At 43.6% G+C, this 17,502-nt stretch overlaps 1 protein-coding gene across 12 annotated transcripts in view; it reads right to left on the bottom strand.

The window, feature by feature from the left end:
* Positions 1 to 17,502, bottom strand: part of LOC306837233 (disabled homolog 2-interacting protein-like) — a 148,031-nt gene that overhangs the window by 8,837 nt on the left and 121,692 nt on the right. For 11 of the 12 annotated variants that reach the window (XR_013780895.1, XM_079364809.1, XM_079364814.1 and 8 more), the window contains 7 exons: positions 11,930 to 12,074; positions 9,946 to 10,090; positions 8,755 to 8,991; positions 8,435 to 8,636; positions 7,423 to 7,610; positions 4,183 to 5,065; positions 2,031 to 2,168 (listed from right to left, as the gene is read on the bottom strand). Coding sequence is in view for 11 of the 12 variants with exons in the window: in XM_079364809.1 (XP_079220935.1) it covers positions 2,031 to 2,168; positions 4,183 to 5,065; positions 7,423 to 7,610; positions 8,435 to 8,636; positions 8,755 to 8,991; positions 9,946 to 10,090; positions 11,930 to 12,074 (1,938 nt within the window). In the remaining variant the exon portion in view is untranslated. The remainder of the gene's footprint in view (positions 1 to 2,030; positions 2,169 to 4,182; positions 5,066 to 7,422; positions 7,611 to 8,434; positions 8,637 to 8,754; positions 8,992 to 9,945; positions 10,091 to 11,929; positions 12,075 to 17,502) is intronic. The other variant, XM_079364817.1, reaches the window with a different exon arrangement.

The following is a 17,502-nucleotide window of genomic DNA, read 5'->3' as shown; positions in this document are numbered from 1 at the left end:
ACATTTATGAACAATAAGAAGAGGGAAGCGACAGTAACGTTCGTCTTCTACTGAACGCTGAATAAGACATGGACACTGGCAGCATTCAGACACTTTCACATTTACAGTGTCATCAAACACTTGCACTCACATATTCTGTGCTGTTGATCTGGAAAATTACATTTTTAAATTGCATTTGTTTTTTTAATTGATTTAATCTTCATATGATCGTGATTATGTTTCTTCATATCAACAAATTACAACTTTTGTTTCATGCACTGACGCTAATGCAAGCGATGCTACGACTTATTTGTTCTCCATCACTGAGGATATACATTTAAATGCATGTATGAAAAGCCAGCCTGTTCTGTTGGGACTGCAGGGATCATTAGCTGCAGTCTGTGTTTTCCTCCTCTTGTTGCTGCTCGGCTATTTTAAGGTGTCTGTGGCTTCTTTGTTAAGACTGGAGTTATTGCCTTCTTTGGTTGCTCTCCCTGCTCGGGCTGCTGGCGTCCATAAAGTGTGAGCTATGTTAGGATGACAGGTTTGTATTCATTATGGATGGAAAAAAAAAAAACGAAACAGAAAAAAAAAAAAGCAGGGGGGAGAGAAAGTGGCAGCCAATCAAAGCATGCAAGCGAAGCAGAGGGTGAACGGTTATAAAGGTTGTTGAGAAGAGAAGCAGGAACGCAGGCAGAGGAAGAAGCGAAAGAAAAAAAAAAAAAAAAACTCTTTTTCTGTGGCTCACATCGAAGCAAGCACACACAAGCTGCAACATGTCTGTGTGGATGTGCTGCATGTGCATACACACACATACACACGCCTGCTTTGGGCTATTAAATTCATTCCAAAGTTGGAAAGAAAGAGGAGGGAAAGTTAGAGTGGCGGGGCAGGAAGGTTCAAACTAGTCTCGCTGCACATGAAATGCTCACAACTTATTTCTTATTTTTTTTCGGAGATATGAGAGAATCTTTTTTTTTTTTTTTTTAACGTCTTCTTCTTTGGGTTTTGGCCTGAGTGCAATATTAAAAATTGTCCGCCGAGTTAAGGGTGAGTTATAAAAAAAAACCTCCTGGTGGATCAAGATTCAATGTATGTAGCTCGTGGAAGCTCAGCCGAGGAGCACGAGAACAACACGATTGTTCATTTGAAAAGCTTTATTCTGTTTTATTTACTGGACACATTTTGTTCTCGAGACTCAGAGATCTGTCTGGATTTGACTCGTTAAGAAACATCATGAAGAGCCATGCAAATCAGCCTCTGCAGAGCAACAGCTCAGCTCACCCTAAGTCAGATTTTTAAACATTAGACTGCTTTATGCTGCCAATTTTTTTTTTTTAAATATATTAAAAAAACACAGATCCAAATGTGAGGATTTGACGCTTTTAGTTTGAGAGAGTAAAGATTATCTTTTATTTGCATTTTGCTTAAATGACACGAGACAACTCAGTCGAAATAATGACGGATCGTCATCTATCCTCACAGATCATTCATACTGTCACTGTCCTCTTTCTTCAGAAGCTCATCATCAGATAAAACACCAATAACAAACCTTGATGTCCTGAGCATATTCTGTCACATTTAGCATTACCTTCATGGGCACTGTAATACACGCTCAGCATTATTGTTGTTGCCTACAGTTGATACACCTAACTGCTGGCAGAGGAAATAGAAAATAAATTCAAATTCCAGTTTTTAGATAATTAGAGATTGAGTTATTATGAGGTCAATGTAGTGCTAGTCCGGCACACAATCTATCATATTTACCGTCATTTAATGCTAAAATACGATGACTTTAAGAGAGCATTTGGGAAGGTTTAAGTAACCTCTGACCTTTAATGGTAGAAAAGGGCAAAGTAGGAGTTAACACACAGGTTATTTATTGTAAGAAGGGATGTTTTCAGAAGGAAGGTGAATGTGGGAGCTAATGAGAGGTAGAGAGAGGAGGGGGAGTTAAGTGGGAGTATCAGGGCTGAAGGTTGAGGTGGTGTGTGAAAGGGGGGTGGGTGGGGGTGGGGTTTGGTTAAAGGTCGGATGAGGAGGAAGGTTACCTTCTCCACCTGAGTCAGATCCTCTCTGTTTCTCAGTGACTCGGGCTCCATCCCCTCATGGTCTAAATACTGCACATTCATATTCAAAAGCCAGGCTGCTGTGCGGTCCAGCGCACTGGGGTTCACTGGGGAGGGGGCCTAGTGAAACCAACACAACACACGCAAACACACACACACACACGCACGCACACACACACAAACATACATGAGCTGAGTGCAAGTGACAGGAGAGGGAAGGGGAGGGGGGGGGTTTGGGGGGGGGGGGCAGGTAGCAATAACAGCACAGAAACAACAGAAACAAGCTTGAAATGCACCCAACTCATCTGGACTGAAAGCAGCAGGTGGAATGGATACACACTCCGTTTTTACAAGTTCACACAAACACCAGAGCACACACTTCAAAGCACAGACCTAACGTGTGTGCGTGTGTGTGTGTGTGTGTGTGTGTGTGTGTGTGTCTGTTTGTGTGTTCATCGAGCCTACTAGCTGCAAGGAGTGTAAATAGTGTAAAATGAGATAAGTGGAATTTAAATGAGCCTGCAGAAAGATAGTAAAGATGTTTGTGTGTTTCACTCTCCCGAGTTTCCAGATGGACAGATGAGAGAGCGTTGCTTTGGGCTTTTTCAGTTTATGAGAAGACGCGTCGGATGTTTTTTTATAGCTCAACATACTCATTTGCATCCAGGGCTTTAAAAAAAAAAAAAAAAAAAAAAAAGGGAATATATATATTTATATACATATATGCGTTTGAGACCATGGCCTAGCTGTTTTGAAAAAACCATGAGTAACTTGGAATAATGTTCACATTTTACAGATTCGTCACATTTCATCTGATGAGCATCAAAGCTGTTGCAACAACCTTTCGCATGGCAAACTGAAAGCATACCCATCACCTGCTGCTGACGTTGGCGGAAAGGTCAGAGGATCACCAAAGTTAGTAGGATCAAATAAAAGGAGTCACAAGAGGAGCCTGCACAGTGAGATTTAACTAATTGTTGAGACGTTCGCAGAGAAAAAAAAGAAAAAAAGAAAAAAAAACCTTATCTGCTGAGGAGCAGAGTCAGCAGGTCACAAAAAAACCTGTTCACATTCAGGCTCCATTCAATCTTTTTTTTTGTTGTAGCTGTTGACAGTACAAACCTTAGAGCCACTTTAAGGACAACATTAAACATACTAGTCATTTTAACAGTCATTAGTTTAGTTTAGTTTAGTCATTATATATTGTAACTGCTTGGTTTGAATTGTGCGTACTCTATTGGTGTCTGTACCTCGTCACCTCCCTCAGTGGGTTTCCTGAAGGTTTCAATAAATAAACGGAAATGGAATACTTTTGTCACCAGCTTCATTTCGAGGCTCTTGATGAAGAACCGATGATAATAGAAGCCCGTGTTGAGCTCATCGAACGTATACATCAAATGAAGGTTCGTGAGTCAGCCAATATTGAAACATGATCGAAGGCTATTCCAAAGAGGGTGGTGAGGCATTGTGGTTATTTGCAGTGAGCGTCCCCTTCAGCCGGTCATCATTATCATTGTGTGTGCTCACAGCCTCTCGTAGAATCCTGCCAATAACAAATCTACCAGCGGAGCATTGGTGCTTTTAAATGCCAACCTCCCTCAGTGACCACACACACACACACACACACACACACACACACACACACACACACACACACACACACACACACACACACACACACACACACACACACACACACACACACACACACACACACACACACACACACACACACACACACACACACACAGACTGTCTGATACAATGACCCAGCATGAATGCACTGTATCTGTTTGTATTCACGAGGTCTGTTTCCTGTTTGTGTGTGCACATATATCGCATGCTAATCGGATGCTAATTATAGCTCCGCATCCTCAGCTTGTTAAACGTTACCAGTGAAAACAGTGGTGACTTGCCTGCATTCAAATTACTGTAATTAAATGCACAATGACTGCAGTTCATTAGAGCTCCACGTGCAGAGCACACCCACAAGGTCGTTTCGTTGACATGTTATGAGGTAAATGTGTAATAAGATCCTTTTTACTTGAACTGTAATTGGATAGTTGGCACTCTTAATCACTGAATGCCATCCTTACTTATTGGATTTTTGTCAGGCTTGATTCGACTCCCATACCTGTTTGTGTTGGGTCCTCTGTTTGGTCTCAGGACTGTCACCTTTGGAGCAAGAGGACTGCTGTCGTAATCGAGCGCCACTTCCGGGCCAGTCGGGCGATGACGTCATCATGTTGCCAGAGGAGGGTCTCGGGTACGGTCCACTGAGGAGATTCGGGGGTGTGCGTCCCCGCGTGATGCTCTGAGGCGGGGGTTGGTCTATCCTCCGCTGTGGGCCGGCGCTGTTCTGTCTGGGGACGGCGGGCTGGTGCTGCGTTTCTGTGAGGGACATCTGCCTGCGGTTAAACTCGCCTGAACGCCTGGTGTACTCGTCCCCGCTGCTCCCCCCACCTCCTCCTCCTCCTCCGCCATGATTCAGGAAGGAGTGTTTACCCCCTGCTGGTCCGTCGTCGTTGTTGCTGTGGGAGCTGACAGAGCTGTGGCACTCTGAACCAGAGTCTGTCATACCGCGAGGGGACACAGGCAGGCACGCCGCCATCTGGTACACTGGGTTCTGGAAGGATAGGGGGGCCAGAAGCTGGGGGGGTCTTCCTGGGGTGCTTTCTGTGCCCATGGTTGCGGGGGTCTGCCCGGGCCTCCTCAAGGTGGGACCTCCTGGGATATTACCCTGTGGGATTCTGGCTGACCAACCTCCCCCTGATCCCGGTCCTTCACCCAGGCCATCTGAGGAGCTGGGACCTTGGCCACCTTCCAGACTGCGGGGGTCCTGGAGGTCCACCATGGACAGACTCTTGCTGCCGTTGGACATGCCCAGGTCAGGTTCATTGGTCTCAGAATAGCTTGAGCTGCGTGCTGGGGAAGGTTGGATCCCTGAGCTCCGCGTCACAAAGAATAGGTCCTTATTTTCAGGGGTCGGGGAGGGTAACCGGGTGAAGTCGACGAGCCTGAAAGAGAAAAAAATCATTTAAGCCGGGCGTTCTTTTAAAAAAAACCCTCAGCAAAGTAGAGTGAGTAACAACAACAAGAGCAGAATTGACAAACTGAATCCAAAAAGAGGTTTTGATTTGGTAACTTTCACCCACCAAATACATTAATAATGTGGTAAATACATTTTTCAGGATATGAGGCTGCTGCACTGATTCGCTTTCTCTCTCCTCATTTCCCCTTCCTTCCTTCCTCCCCTCTGCTCGGCAGATGGAGGCTGTATTGCCAAAAGACGATTTACCTTGACAGGCGTGATTTATCTTCCAATAATCTCCATCGTTCACGTCACGCTCGTCTCCTCCCTCTTTCTCTGCCCCCCCCCCCCCCCCCTCTACCATTACCCTTCCCTCCTCACTTCTGTCTCTTCATTCTGCTCAATTTCTTCCCTCCCTCAATCTTGGCACCGGCCGCTGTTCTCTTCGCCTGATTTGTGCCACTGGTTGGTGGATGAGAAGCAATTAGGTGAGAATTGTGAGCTCATTTGAGGGCCGGTCCAGTGTCACGGCTGGCTCACGATGATAAACCACAAGTAGACAAATGTATACCTGTATTTGTCAAAGTATGATTAGTTATTGTGATAATTAAAGAGGGCAGGTCATATAGGAACAACACTTAATTAGCACTATTGATTCTGGACCTCGGTTTCGCATAATGACAGCAGCCGTCTGACTCTCTTCCTGTTTCGTGCAGCATGATCTCATCTGCCTGCAGTTGTTCTCCGCTTTGTGTTTACTGCTGTTTATTAGGCGCAGTTTGTCGGGCTATCAATCATGTGTTTCTCCTCCTGTTGGCCCCTGTGTGCTTTCATCTTTATCTTTTCCAAGTGTCACCTTGCCGTTGCGCTGCCACAGACAGAGAGAGAGAGAGAGAGAGGCTGAAGGGAGATAAGCAAGATACGGTGCTGTCCGAGTGTGTATCCGTCCACAGGAGAGGACACAAGGTTTCATCTGGCTGATGTAAACAAGCCAGGGTGACACTCTGGCAGTGTCGAGGCTCCCTCGGATGACAAACACTCACACTCAGCAGAAGTGGGAGCCAGAGAACACACGTTCCAGATGACTTTAAAGGTGTGTGGCGTCCGTGTTTTCTTTCGCCTCTGGGGTGACACGTGTCCTTAAATCAAACTGCTCTGCAATCAGTCTGTCCTTAAAAGACTTCACCTGCTGCAAAAATACACCAAGAGCTTGCAGTTGGCGTCGGCGGTAAAGGCAAACACGAGGGCACTGTGGGGCAAGAAGTGGCCTGGGACTGAGTCAGTGGCAAACATTCATTAGCACAATGCGGAAGCTGCGCACCTTTTCACACCTTCAAAAAGAGATTTGTGATAACTGACCTCATACAACCCACCACTGAAGTAAAAAGTAGTTGTAGCTGTTCTTATACCAGGATGTCCCTTTAGAATAACACGTTTCACTAACAAGACTGACCTGGCCAAGACTGCGGCTATTACACGATTAAAAAACAACATGCAGAGTCACAACAATTTAAAACAGCCTGCAGACACACTAACAACCACATGTCACTGAATTCTCCATGATACTCTAACATTTGAAAAACGATTGCTGGGTATCTTGTTTCTGAAGATTATTCCATGACTGTCATGTTTTACAGGGAAACAAAAGCTGTCCTAGTTTGAGTCAAATCAGTGAAGAGCAACAAATGAAAACCATCGACACTGGAAATCAGAATATTTCATGACACAGGAAGGAGTTAAATGTGTACTTTAAATATGAGGACAAAGAGCAGAATCACAGACCCTGAGTGTATCAACTATTTCCCAGAAATATGCCATATACTCAGGCCAGTCATCCATTTATCAGCTGATTCTGATTCAGTGTTTGGGTTGGGAACCCAAGAAGGACCCGGCTAGGACCCAAGTCTGAAAATTGGTCTGGTAGCTGTAGAGGTGCCAGTCCACTTCCTGATCTCTGCCGAGGTGCCCTTGAGCAAGGCACCATACCCTAAAACTGCTCTTGCGCAGGGTTCTTTTTTTTTTTTTTTTTCACAGAAAGAGTTGCTGTCTGTAGAGTCTGCTTAAAGTTTGGGAAACTTCGAGCAGCAGTACAACAGATTTATTCCAGCACATCAAACAGAAGCATCCCGCTGAAAAAGAGAAGTGTTTGACAGTGTTTGAACAGAGAAAACCAGCTTAAATCATTTAACATGATCTCAACTGGTTTATATTAGGATGACAGTGCCACGCCCTTTCACCATTACAGTTATTTGAAAGCCTGTTCATCTGTTCAAAATCAGCATCACCTGAATAATGAATGAACACAGTGTGTGCATTCTCGATGAGATGTGAGACAGGTCTTACCCTGAAAGGTCATTGTCTATAACCATCTTCTGCAGGCCCGTGGAGATGCTGCACCCTGCCTCAGCAGGAGGTGAGCCCATATGCTCTGTGGACTGTCCGGGTGTCATCTGGATACTGGACGGGTTAGACAGAGCTGTGTTCACCTCTCGCAGGATCCGGGGGAGAGGGCCCAGCTTGGAGGCTGCACTCTGTGAAGAGAGAGACGCGATTGAGTTTAAAGTCAAAAAGAAACGTCACTCAGGAGATTCATCGCATTTAACGTGCAAACAGTTTTGTGGAATTAGACATTTCTTTTTTAGAACGAGTTATTTTTCTGGAGGCCGTGCAATCAACTCTCCTATTCAGACAACATACTAAATAATTAACTGTCCTGCCGGTCTGATGGACTGGAAAATCAACTAGACTCACTGTGATTTGTGAATTATTGAAAGACAAGGTTTCAGAGAGCTGGATGCCCCCCCCCCCCCCAAAAAAAAAAAAAAAAAAACAACCCCAAAAACAAACAAACAAAACAAAACACGATTCCACCCTTTACCTTTATCTTATTATAACCGGCTCCCATCTGCTACCTCAGCGAATATAAATGTTCTTGTAAATCCATTAATAAGCCTTCGCCAGCTTCTGAGTCTCCACAGTGTTTTTCCCTTGTGCACTGCTTATGTAACACAATAATACATTATTGACTCGTGTAAGATAAACAACTTCTTAGTGTTGTCAAAGGATGTTTCGAATCCTGAGGATTGCGATGATGCATTGAAGACCTTTGGACCGTCTGTAATAAATCAGACTGTTCATGAAATTCACCAGAAAGCAGCCTTTTAATGCATGAATCCAACTTGTATCCATGGGATACCTTAGGATTTGTTTTTTTTTACTTTGTTGTGTGATATTATTTTAGCTTACTGTCAATACTCTTATTCTTGCTTCTTGCTAAGTTTTTTTTTTTTTTTAATGCCCTTTAATGTTTTGTCTGAGTCCATCCATGCATCATTTTCTACTAAACGTTCTGTACCTGATCCATCTGGGAAACCACCTCAGAGAGGAGGGAGTGCAGGGTGGAGAGTTCCCTGCCGAGGTCAATATAGCCCTCAAAGCCCGCTGTGTTCGAGATTGTCTCGGGGTTGGAGATTTCGAGAAGAAAGCGCTGCATGTTGGTCCACTCGTGCTCCAGGAACTGGTTCATAAAGGACATGTACTCCTCTTTGTTACCGAACCTGACAAGAAACAGATAGAGCAAAGAGAAATCAGGGATACTGGGTAAGAAATAAACTCAGTTATGTAAAGGCAAAGCAAAGTCTTTTTTTTTTTTTTTTTAGATCCAAGCACTCTTACTTTGTGAAGTTCGCCAGGTTTTGTGTGACTTTGGCGATGAGTGTGAGTGTGCGTGCCGTGCGGTCATCGGGATACTCCTGCATCAAATTGAAAAGCGAGGGCGACATGATGGCTGGACAGAGAAACCGCAGGAACAGAGAGGCGCTGATCAAACGCTCGCTGATGTCCGGTCGACCTCGGTTGCTGCATTCTTGGCGCCATGATGCAAAAACCTCCTTCAGTTCTCGAGGAAAGACGCTGTAAATAAAGATACAGGAGAGAGGTTGTCGGTCAGTTCGCTCGCTCACTCTTTTGGAACTAAAAAAACCCTCGAGCTTTGGGCTTGAGTGAAAGCCTTCTTTCTTTTTATTCTTTCTCTGTATTTAAGACTCAAAGTTCTTTATTAAGTAAAAAAGGCTCTCAAAGTTAGTGAGGCCTATCAGGTGGATGTAAGAAGAACGCACAATCCAAGACGTTAGCTCGTTGAAAACGTATCACGTAGAAAAGTGTGGTCTTTCATTTGCATTTAGTTTCAACATTTCAAAAGGATGTTGTGCCAATTTCTCCTCATCAGCATTCGTAAGAATCAATCTGCCACTGAACTGATTGCAATCTTTCCATACATTGATGTCGTCCATTTTAGCCATTACACAATTATAATAATCAGAATATTAATATAACTCCTGTTTTGGTTTCGTTTGTTTTCTTTTCTTCATCACATCGGTTCCTTTTTAAATCTCATTCTTTAAAATGTAATTTTTTTTTAAATCCATGTGGTCGGAGAGGTGTTCAAACGCTGCATAAATCGATTGAAATACATTGGCCGCAATCCTCGTCTCTGATTGGCCGAGTGAGTACTTGATGAATGGTGTTATTCCCTGTGAGTTGTTCTTCAAGGCTACTTCCACGCCTCGCTGGGAGTAGGAGAGAGGGGTGGGAGAAAAGTGTTTTACTTTGGACTTTAAGGAAGTCTCTGATCTCCAGAGATGCTTTATAAACGTACAAATCAAAGGACGACAGACGACTATATTATTATCTAACTGAAGCCCTCTTTAACAGCATTGTTTACATTCTTCATCGAGGAATTCTTCAAAATTAAAGTCTTTTGAGAAAAAGATTTAGAGGCTCCCTTCTTGTTTTTACACAATACGTGATTTGATTGTTTCTGCAGTCAAAGAGAAGAAAGTCTCAAATCTGTGTCTGAGTATTCACCAGTATGAGTTGATGATTTTGCAGAAGGCCAGCTCACAGCACATCTTCAGGTTACTCTGATGCTCTGGCAGGTCACCGGACGAGCACTTGGACTGATCCACCTCGCAGTTCTCATCTGACTCGTACAGAGCCTTGATGAACTCACCTGGTGAGGAAAAACAAACGCAAGAAAACCAATAAGAAATGGATGAACATGTGGGGTTCGTTGGGGATCTGTGTATTTCTTTAAGCATTAGTGAGGCAGACCCAGCAGTAAACGGGGAAGTGTGGTGTGAGTGTTTGTGCTGGTTGAAAAGTCCTGCTGATCGAAGCAAGGATGGAGAAAATATTTGGCACAAAACAACAGACAATTAGTTTTTTTAGATCTGAAATCATGAACAAAAAAGGGAATCGTGCACGGATGCCTCTTCGTTTGACCATTGAAAGCTCTCAAAGCCTCTTGAAAGCCATCCCTCTACATATGAGTATGATCTTCTTTTCTTAAAGCTGAAAGAAGGGAATAAAGTCTAACTTCTGAACCGACATTTTTATAAAAGCTCAGACATAATCCATTCCACTTATTGTCCTCCAGTCCAGCTGGTGGCAGTAATGCATGTTGGAGATTGTTTTTTTTTTAACAACCAAAACATTAAAGGCAGAGGAAGAGAGAAGAATGGAGGGGGAAAATCCTTCGTCGAAGTTTATAGACAGAAAAAACATTCTGGAGAGGAACAAAGCCATAAGATCTGGTGTGCGTCAAAGAGCCACACTTCCAATCACTATCGTCCTTTTGGTTACTTCTGTCAACTGTCTGCAAAGGGAGCTCGTCCTTGTGCTGCTCCTCCTAGTGTCGGTGATTCCTCCAGTTTAGCAGGACGTTAACCAAAAAACATCACTGAAACAACATGGGGCAACTCACCATAGGATTTATTTTGAGAGAATCTGGAGCTTCTCGTTGTGCTGTCGATTAAATGCTGCAGATCATGTTGGTTGTGCTATTTGTGAAGTTCTCCGTCTTGTTGTAATATTACAGTTTCTGTCTTTCATTTTCTGTCTCGGGAAGCCAAAAATGCTTCTACAGCCATGATACCGCCTGTTTATTACAACCAACCTCCTCTGCTCCACAGCTGCTGACGCTTCACCATACTACTGCAATACGTTTTTTTCAGAGAACCGATTCGAACCTTGGCACCTTTGAATCGGATTCTAACTGACTCAAGATTAATCTTTACGTCCGGAGTGATTTATAATAGAGCAGCCTTCAAGGCCGCCCAGAGAGACACAAGCAAGAAACCAGGCAACATCTCTTTTGACCTAAAACAAACACACACACACACTCACACACACACACACACAGAGGGACATAAACACACACACACACACACAGAGGGACATAAACACACACACACGTTGAGCATTAACATTGGCAGCATACAGAGAGAAATGTGATGAGCGCCAGGAAGGATGTGTGCCGTTTGTAGATTAAACTGCCTCTGTGTACATTCCTGGAGCAGGAGAGGTAGAGCAGCACACAGTGCATACAGAGTGCTTATTGTTTGGACTGCAGTCACACAAACACCCTCGATCTAACCTTGGACTAACGCTGTCAAAAACAGGAGTGGGGGGGGGGGTCAAACAGTCCCCTTGTAATGATTTGCTACGAAGCAGATCTGGTAAGTGATTTCTAATTACAGTCACAACATGCGGTCACTGAACTGTGGCGTCCACGACGAGCTGCAAACAACCGATGAGTTCTTCGGTCTGGCTGTCAACATGATTTCATGATTTCGTTTGATCTCTAAAATTGTTGATGTAGCTGATGTATTTCAATGACTGACACTTGCAGTTCACTAAACCGTTCCATGGATGAGCGAATGGGGGTTAAAAATTAAAAAAAAAAAAAAATTGAAACAGACAAGAGCGAGTGTTTGAGGATATCTTAAGATGACTGTGAGGAGGCCGCAGCCTCCGCCGTCACTCCGCTCTGAATCATTGTTTCACCCACCGAGCGCGTCCTGCAGGTACTTCTGTCCGACCAGTTTGAGGTATTCCTCGATGGCCTTCGTCGCTAACGTGTTCTCTCTGAAGATAAGGTGCTCGTTCTCCCCGCAGCGATCCACTTCTGACATCATCAAATCCGTGAGGAAGTCCTAAAAAAGAAAAGAAAAACAGGGTTTGTGAGTTTAGGTTATATCCTCAGCTGCATCGAAGGAGACTGTTTGGCAAATAACAAAAATATAAAGAAGTAATATTTAGATCATTTAAAAATCTAAATGAGTCTCTGGTGGTGGAACGGTGGCGTTGATGATGGTGGATAAATCATCCCACCGTTCCACAAAGCCAGTATTCACGTTTTCTTCAGCATTCATAATTCTACAAAGGTTTCTATGAAAGCGGCCTCTTCAGCCCAGAGTCCCTGTTTGTAAAGCCTGCTGCTTTGCCTGAACCTTTTAGCATCTTACAGGCCTCACTGTGGGATTGAGTGGAGAATGGTGATTAGGACGTAACAGTCATCGACACTTCAATAACAGAGTGGTGCAAAAGATTGCACATATTGCATAACTTGGCTTTAAAACTGACAGACTGAGGATTCCTCAATATCGGAGCAAACTAGCCTGAACCAGCCTGGATGCAAAATCAACTGGAATGTAAACAAAGCTTCAACGTGTTTTCAAAACATACAGACAATATACAATGCTCTACCTAACATTGCCAGTCAATGCAATGATCAGTTTCCATAACGTATGAGCCTTCCCGTAAGCTAACTGGTTTGAGGTTGATCATCGTGTATCCAATCTGAGTCAAAGCTTTCACGTGTTTCTTTTCCGCACTCCAGTTATCGAAAAGGGTTTGAACCTGCAATTACAAAACTCAAGTCTAAGTCACTGGAATCTGGTGAATGGAGATACTGGGGAGAGAAAGTTGTACTGGAACACCTCTAATTAACTATAGACAATGATATAACACAGGAACAAAAACGATGACAAAGCAAGTTCTACAATGAACCTCAGCAGGGTTGTGTAATCTGTCCCTATAGTTCTTGTAAACAGTTAGCATTGTGGCTAGCACGTAGGTATAGTCACTTCGATTTATTCACTTCATAAGTCTCCATAAGTTCAAGTATGTGTAAAAGTTATAAACACATTTTTTCCCTCACATTTCAAGATCAGTTAATGTGAAGAAAACCAAATGACATCAAAGTCTGTCATGACACTAACAGGAACGGAGCAAAGCAGTTCTATTTCTATGGCTCTTTGAAAATGACAGACACGCAGAGAGAAACAGCCTCACACTGACACAAACAAAAGAAATACTGACAGGACTCAATGATTTTTTTTAAAAATATATATATAATGGCAGAGAACATTTTCGTCACTCTTTCAAACTCTCAAAGACGGATTTTGACACCTGCTTCGCCGTTCAACGAGTTGATCAAGACAAAGAAACGCTCGCCTCTTTCTGTCCAGACACAAATAGAAAAAAAAAGGGAAAAAAAGCAGCCGATATAAAATGAGGAAGAAGAACATTTTAGGAAGCTGCAGAACTCACGTTTCAAAACAGCGTGTGAAATATAAATGCATCATCTTTAGTTTGAATTGGGTGAGTGAATTATTTTGATTGAATCTTCTGCTTAATGAGCCTCAGAAGGAATAACTTGGCCTGTTTAAAAGTGATCTCTATAAGGCCTATATATCATTCATCAGGTAATGAAAATAACAGGATGAGATGGCATTGAAGCTCCCGATATTCAAAGTCGGAAAAAGAGAGAGAGAGAGATGGAGCCATCTGGGGATGAATCATCCCTTGTTTAGAGCCCTTCGACAAATTTCTGGGTGTACTCTCATGCAAGTCCCCTGGCAGCTTGTTAAACTAGGGGAACCAGCGGAGCAGTGCGGGGAGAGGAAGAGAGGCGAGTGACAGATGTACAGAGGGAAACGGAGAAGGAGAGGAAGAAGAAACAGAGCGGTGGCGGGTTTTTAAAGAACAGAGGAGGAGGAGGCGGGAAGATAGCGACAAAGCCTCTCAGACGGTTTCTTTTTTCTGCCTGTTATCCGACTAATCAAAGATACACCACGGGGAGCCAATCACCCACTGATGTGAAGCGAGAGAGGCCTTATTGGTGAACACATTTTCACGTCGCACACACAAACCTATAGAGAAGAGAAACTAAACTTAAGTCTTAACCAATGCACACACGGAGGCTTGCGTGTGTGACGAGGTGACTTCACCGTTACACATCGCCGCTCTGAACGGGATTTAATGTAGCTTCTTTAAGGCTGATCAAGAGGGTAAAAATAATGACACTGCTGTACATTAGAGCGGCAAGATCATCGGATGAATTGGCAAGCCAATCAAAGGGGAAAAAAATGAGGCGACTGAGTGAGAAGATAATTGTTGAAAGGTTTATCTAGGTCAAATATCAAAGTGGCTGGTTTCATCTTCTTCAATGTAAAGACTTGCAGCAACTTCAAGAAATCACAGGATTGGGCGCCGGTGGCCTAGTGGTTCGTGTTCGAGCCCCATGTACGGAGGCTATAGCCCTCCAAGCGGACATCCTGGGTTCAAATCCGACCTGTGGATCCTTTCCCCTCTCTCTCGCTCTACCTAACTTCTGACCCTATCCACTGCCCTTAATAAAGGTCTGACAAGCCAAAAACATAAACCTTAATAATTGTTTTACATCGTCAATGTACGTGTTTGTATGGCACGCCTAGGACGAGTGCAGCTGCAATCACCTGTGTGCTGAGTGATGATGTTTTTTTATACATTGCATGGCATAAATAAAAGTGGTGAGATTGTGTGAGTCAGTATTGTTGCAAAGCCAACAGCAAGCAGACTGAGGGATAATTCCAGGAAGTTCTGTAAAAGGTAAATGTCAGGGCACAATTGAGCACAAGTCAGAGGAGGATTTAAAGGAAGTTTCCGAGTCACTTAACAAAGTACAGTTAAATCAAGCGTTAAGAAGTGGAGAGAGTATAAAAAAAATAAAAAAAACTGGGCGAGGGAGAATTCAAGAAGCAGACGAGTGATGGAGACCTGTGCCGCCGCCGCCGCCGCCGCCCCCCCCCCCTCGAGGATATCTAAGTTGCCTCATCAGTCACGGGGGAGTAGCAGGGACATTCAAAACACAAAAAAAAGGAGTCAAAACCTATCATGACCTCTTGGCTACATTCATTAAGAAACCAAGTCTGGAGACTCTGAAATCAGCTGGAGGACATTTCTAAGCCCTGAGACCGAAATCGAGCCTTTTGGCAATCCGACTACATGACATGTTACACCGCACTGCATCCCCGCCTCATGGCAGTGGCAGCTTCATGCTGCGGAGATCTGCAGCAGGACCCCACGAGACTTCTGAAGGTGAAATAAGTCATGAAAAATACAGAGACAGAATCCTGGCCTGTCATAAAACTCAACTTTTTTTTTTTTTTTTAAAGATTTATTTTTGGCCTTTTTGCCTTTATTTTTTTTTAAAGATTATTTTTGGCCTTTTTGCCTTTATTGATAGGACAGTGGATAGAGTCGGAAAGGGGGAGAGAGTGGGGAGAGACATGCGGGAAAGTGGCCACAGGCCGGACGCGAACCCGGGCCGCCCGCGCGAGGAGCAAGGCCTCGCAACATGGTACGCGCGCAGTCGCTGCCGCTGAGCTATCGGCGCCCCAACACTTTTTGCCTTTATTGATAGAGTCAGAGGACAGTGGATAGAGTCGGAAGGGGGGAGAGAGTGGGGAGAGACATGCGGGAAAGAGGCCACAGGCCGGACGCGAACCCGGGCCGCCCACGCGAGGAGCAAAGCCTCGCAACATGGTACGCGCGTGCACGCTGCCGCTGCGCTATCGGCGCCCCAACACTTTTTAATGTATTTTAAAAGACAGCCATACAAGCAAAGCTGCACTGGTTCAGATAGGATGATGGTCATGCTCAAAGGATTCAATTGCTGCAGCTGCATCCACTGAAAACAGGTTTGATGTGGATTGAAAACTATCCAACATGTATTTGATCTTTATTTCAATCACTCTGAACATCTCAAAGCTTTTAGTTGCTCAAAAACTGAATATATTTCATTTTAAATATTAGCACAGAGGAGTTCATGTGCTAACTTGTATAATCATTAAAAACAAAATAAATGAAAATGTAGATGAGCCATTCCACTTGTTGTTATGGTATATTCCTTGAAATGTTTGTCATCTTTAGCGATAACTCCCTCGACAGTGAGGAGGTTATGGTTACATAAATAAGTCATGCAGCAGAGAGCAGCCCGCACAACCCACAGAAGCCCGAGGAAGCGTGACCTTCTGTGCTCAACAGACACCCATCCCATTATTAGACCAGAGGTCTTGTTTTTTTTTTATTGAAAGAAAATGTCATCCCAATTACGATCTTTCCTCTAACCTCTACCCTTCTGTAGCTCTCTCTCTCTCTCTCTCTCTCTCTCGCCCTGCTTTCTGCTCTGCACTGCTTATGTGGCCGCTGAGGCGAGGCCAATCCAGGCCTGATTAGAGAGGACGGTCAGATGAAACGGAAGAGGAGAGCGACAGAGTGGGAGAGGGAAACTCAGAAAAGAAGACATCAAACAGGACACGTAATGTTATTTTCTGCTGGCAGCCTAAAAAAAAAATATATATAGAAATATAAGCTTGATCAAACACTTCTGACAATCTCCTTCAGATGTGACATGCTTCATGAACTAGAGTCAACATGTGTGCTGATGCAAAGGAGCACTTCTGCTTGAAAACGTAGAAGGACTGAAACTTAATTACAGCTCATGGAAATGAGAAAATAACAAGGACATTAAACATGGAATTAAACACAAGCATACGAATCTGTGCCCAGAATCAAAACTGAACACATTATCATTTTTCAGTTCATCCCATTGGCTCTTAATGTCGATTTCTAACCTTCATCTTGGTATTACCGTACTTCCATTCTGTTATAAAACAGACCTACGATAACTCCTCTGAACTCTTCTTTTGTTTCATGTTTCAGTATACACAGCCACCTGAGCACTGCTGTACTTAGCCGTAGAGTATGTTACTACTTAAATTTAAATGCTCATGCCAGCATGCTAACACTGACAATGCTAGCATGTAAAGGAAAATGAGATCACTGAGTTGAAAGGTGGTTCTAAGGCTAATAGTTTTACAAATATGGGAGCTAGCTTAAGTTTAGCGTTAAGGTAGAGCAAAGTAGAGGGAAAATCATAAAGTCATAATCACTAGCCGTCTTGGGACAATACATTTCTATACTAAAATAAATGGCAATCCAGAGCTTTATTTAGATTTATTCAGATATCGAAGCCGGTCCTGAAAGGGTCAACCTACCGAGTGTCATCCAGAAGAGCTTGGTAGCTAACAACATCATCATGCCAAAACTGTTGACATTTCTCCCCTGAAACTAAAAACCTATTCATAGGATTTTTCTAATGGTATTTATACCACTGTGACTTCCTGAACGGCAGAAAATGTATCTTTAAACTTAACTGGGAAATGGGCAGCAGTGATGCTAACTACACAAGTGATATATTGCAATAGGTGAAGTGTTACAAAAGTCGACACAATCCCCCCCCCCCTTCTTCCTGAT

This window comes from Symphodus melops (genome assembly GCF_947650265.1).
Source record: "Symphodus melops genome assembly, chromosome: 16".
Taxonomy (NCBI): domain Eukaryota; kingdom Metazoa; phylum Chordata; class Actinopteri; order Labriformes; family Labridae; genus Symphodus; species Symphodus melops.
The sequence above is the reverse complement of the archived record's forward strand: the minus strand, read 5'-3'. Positions and strand labels throughout refer to the sequence as shown.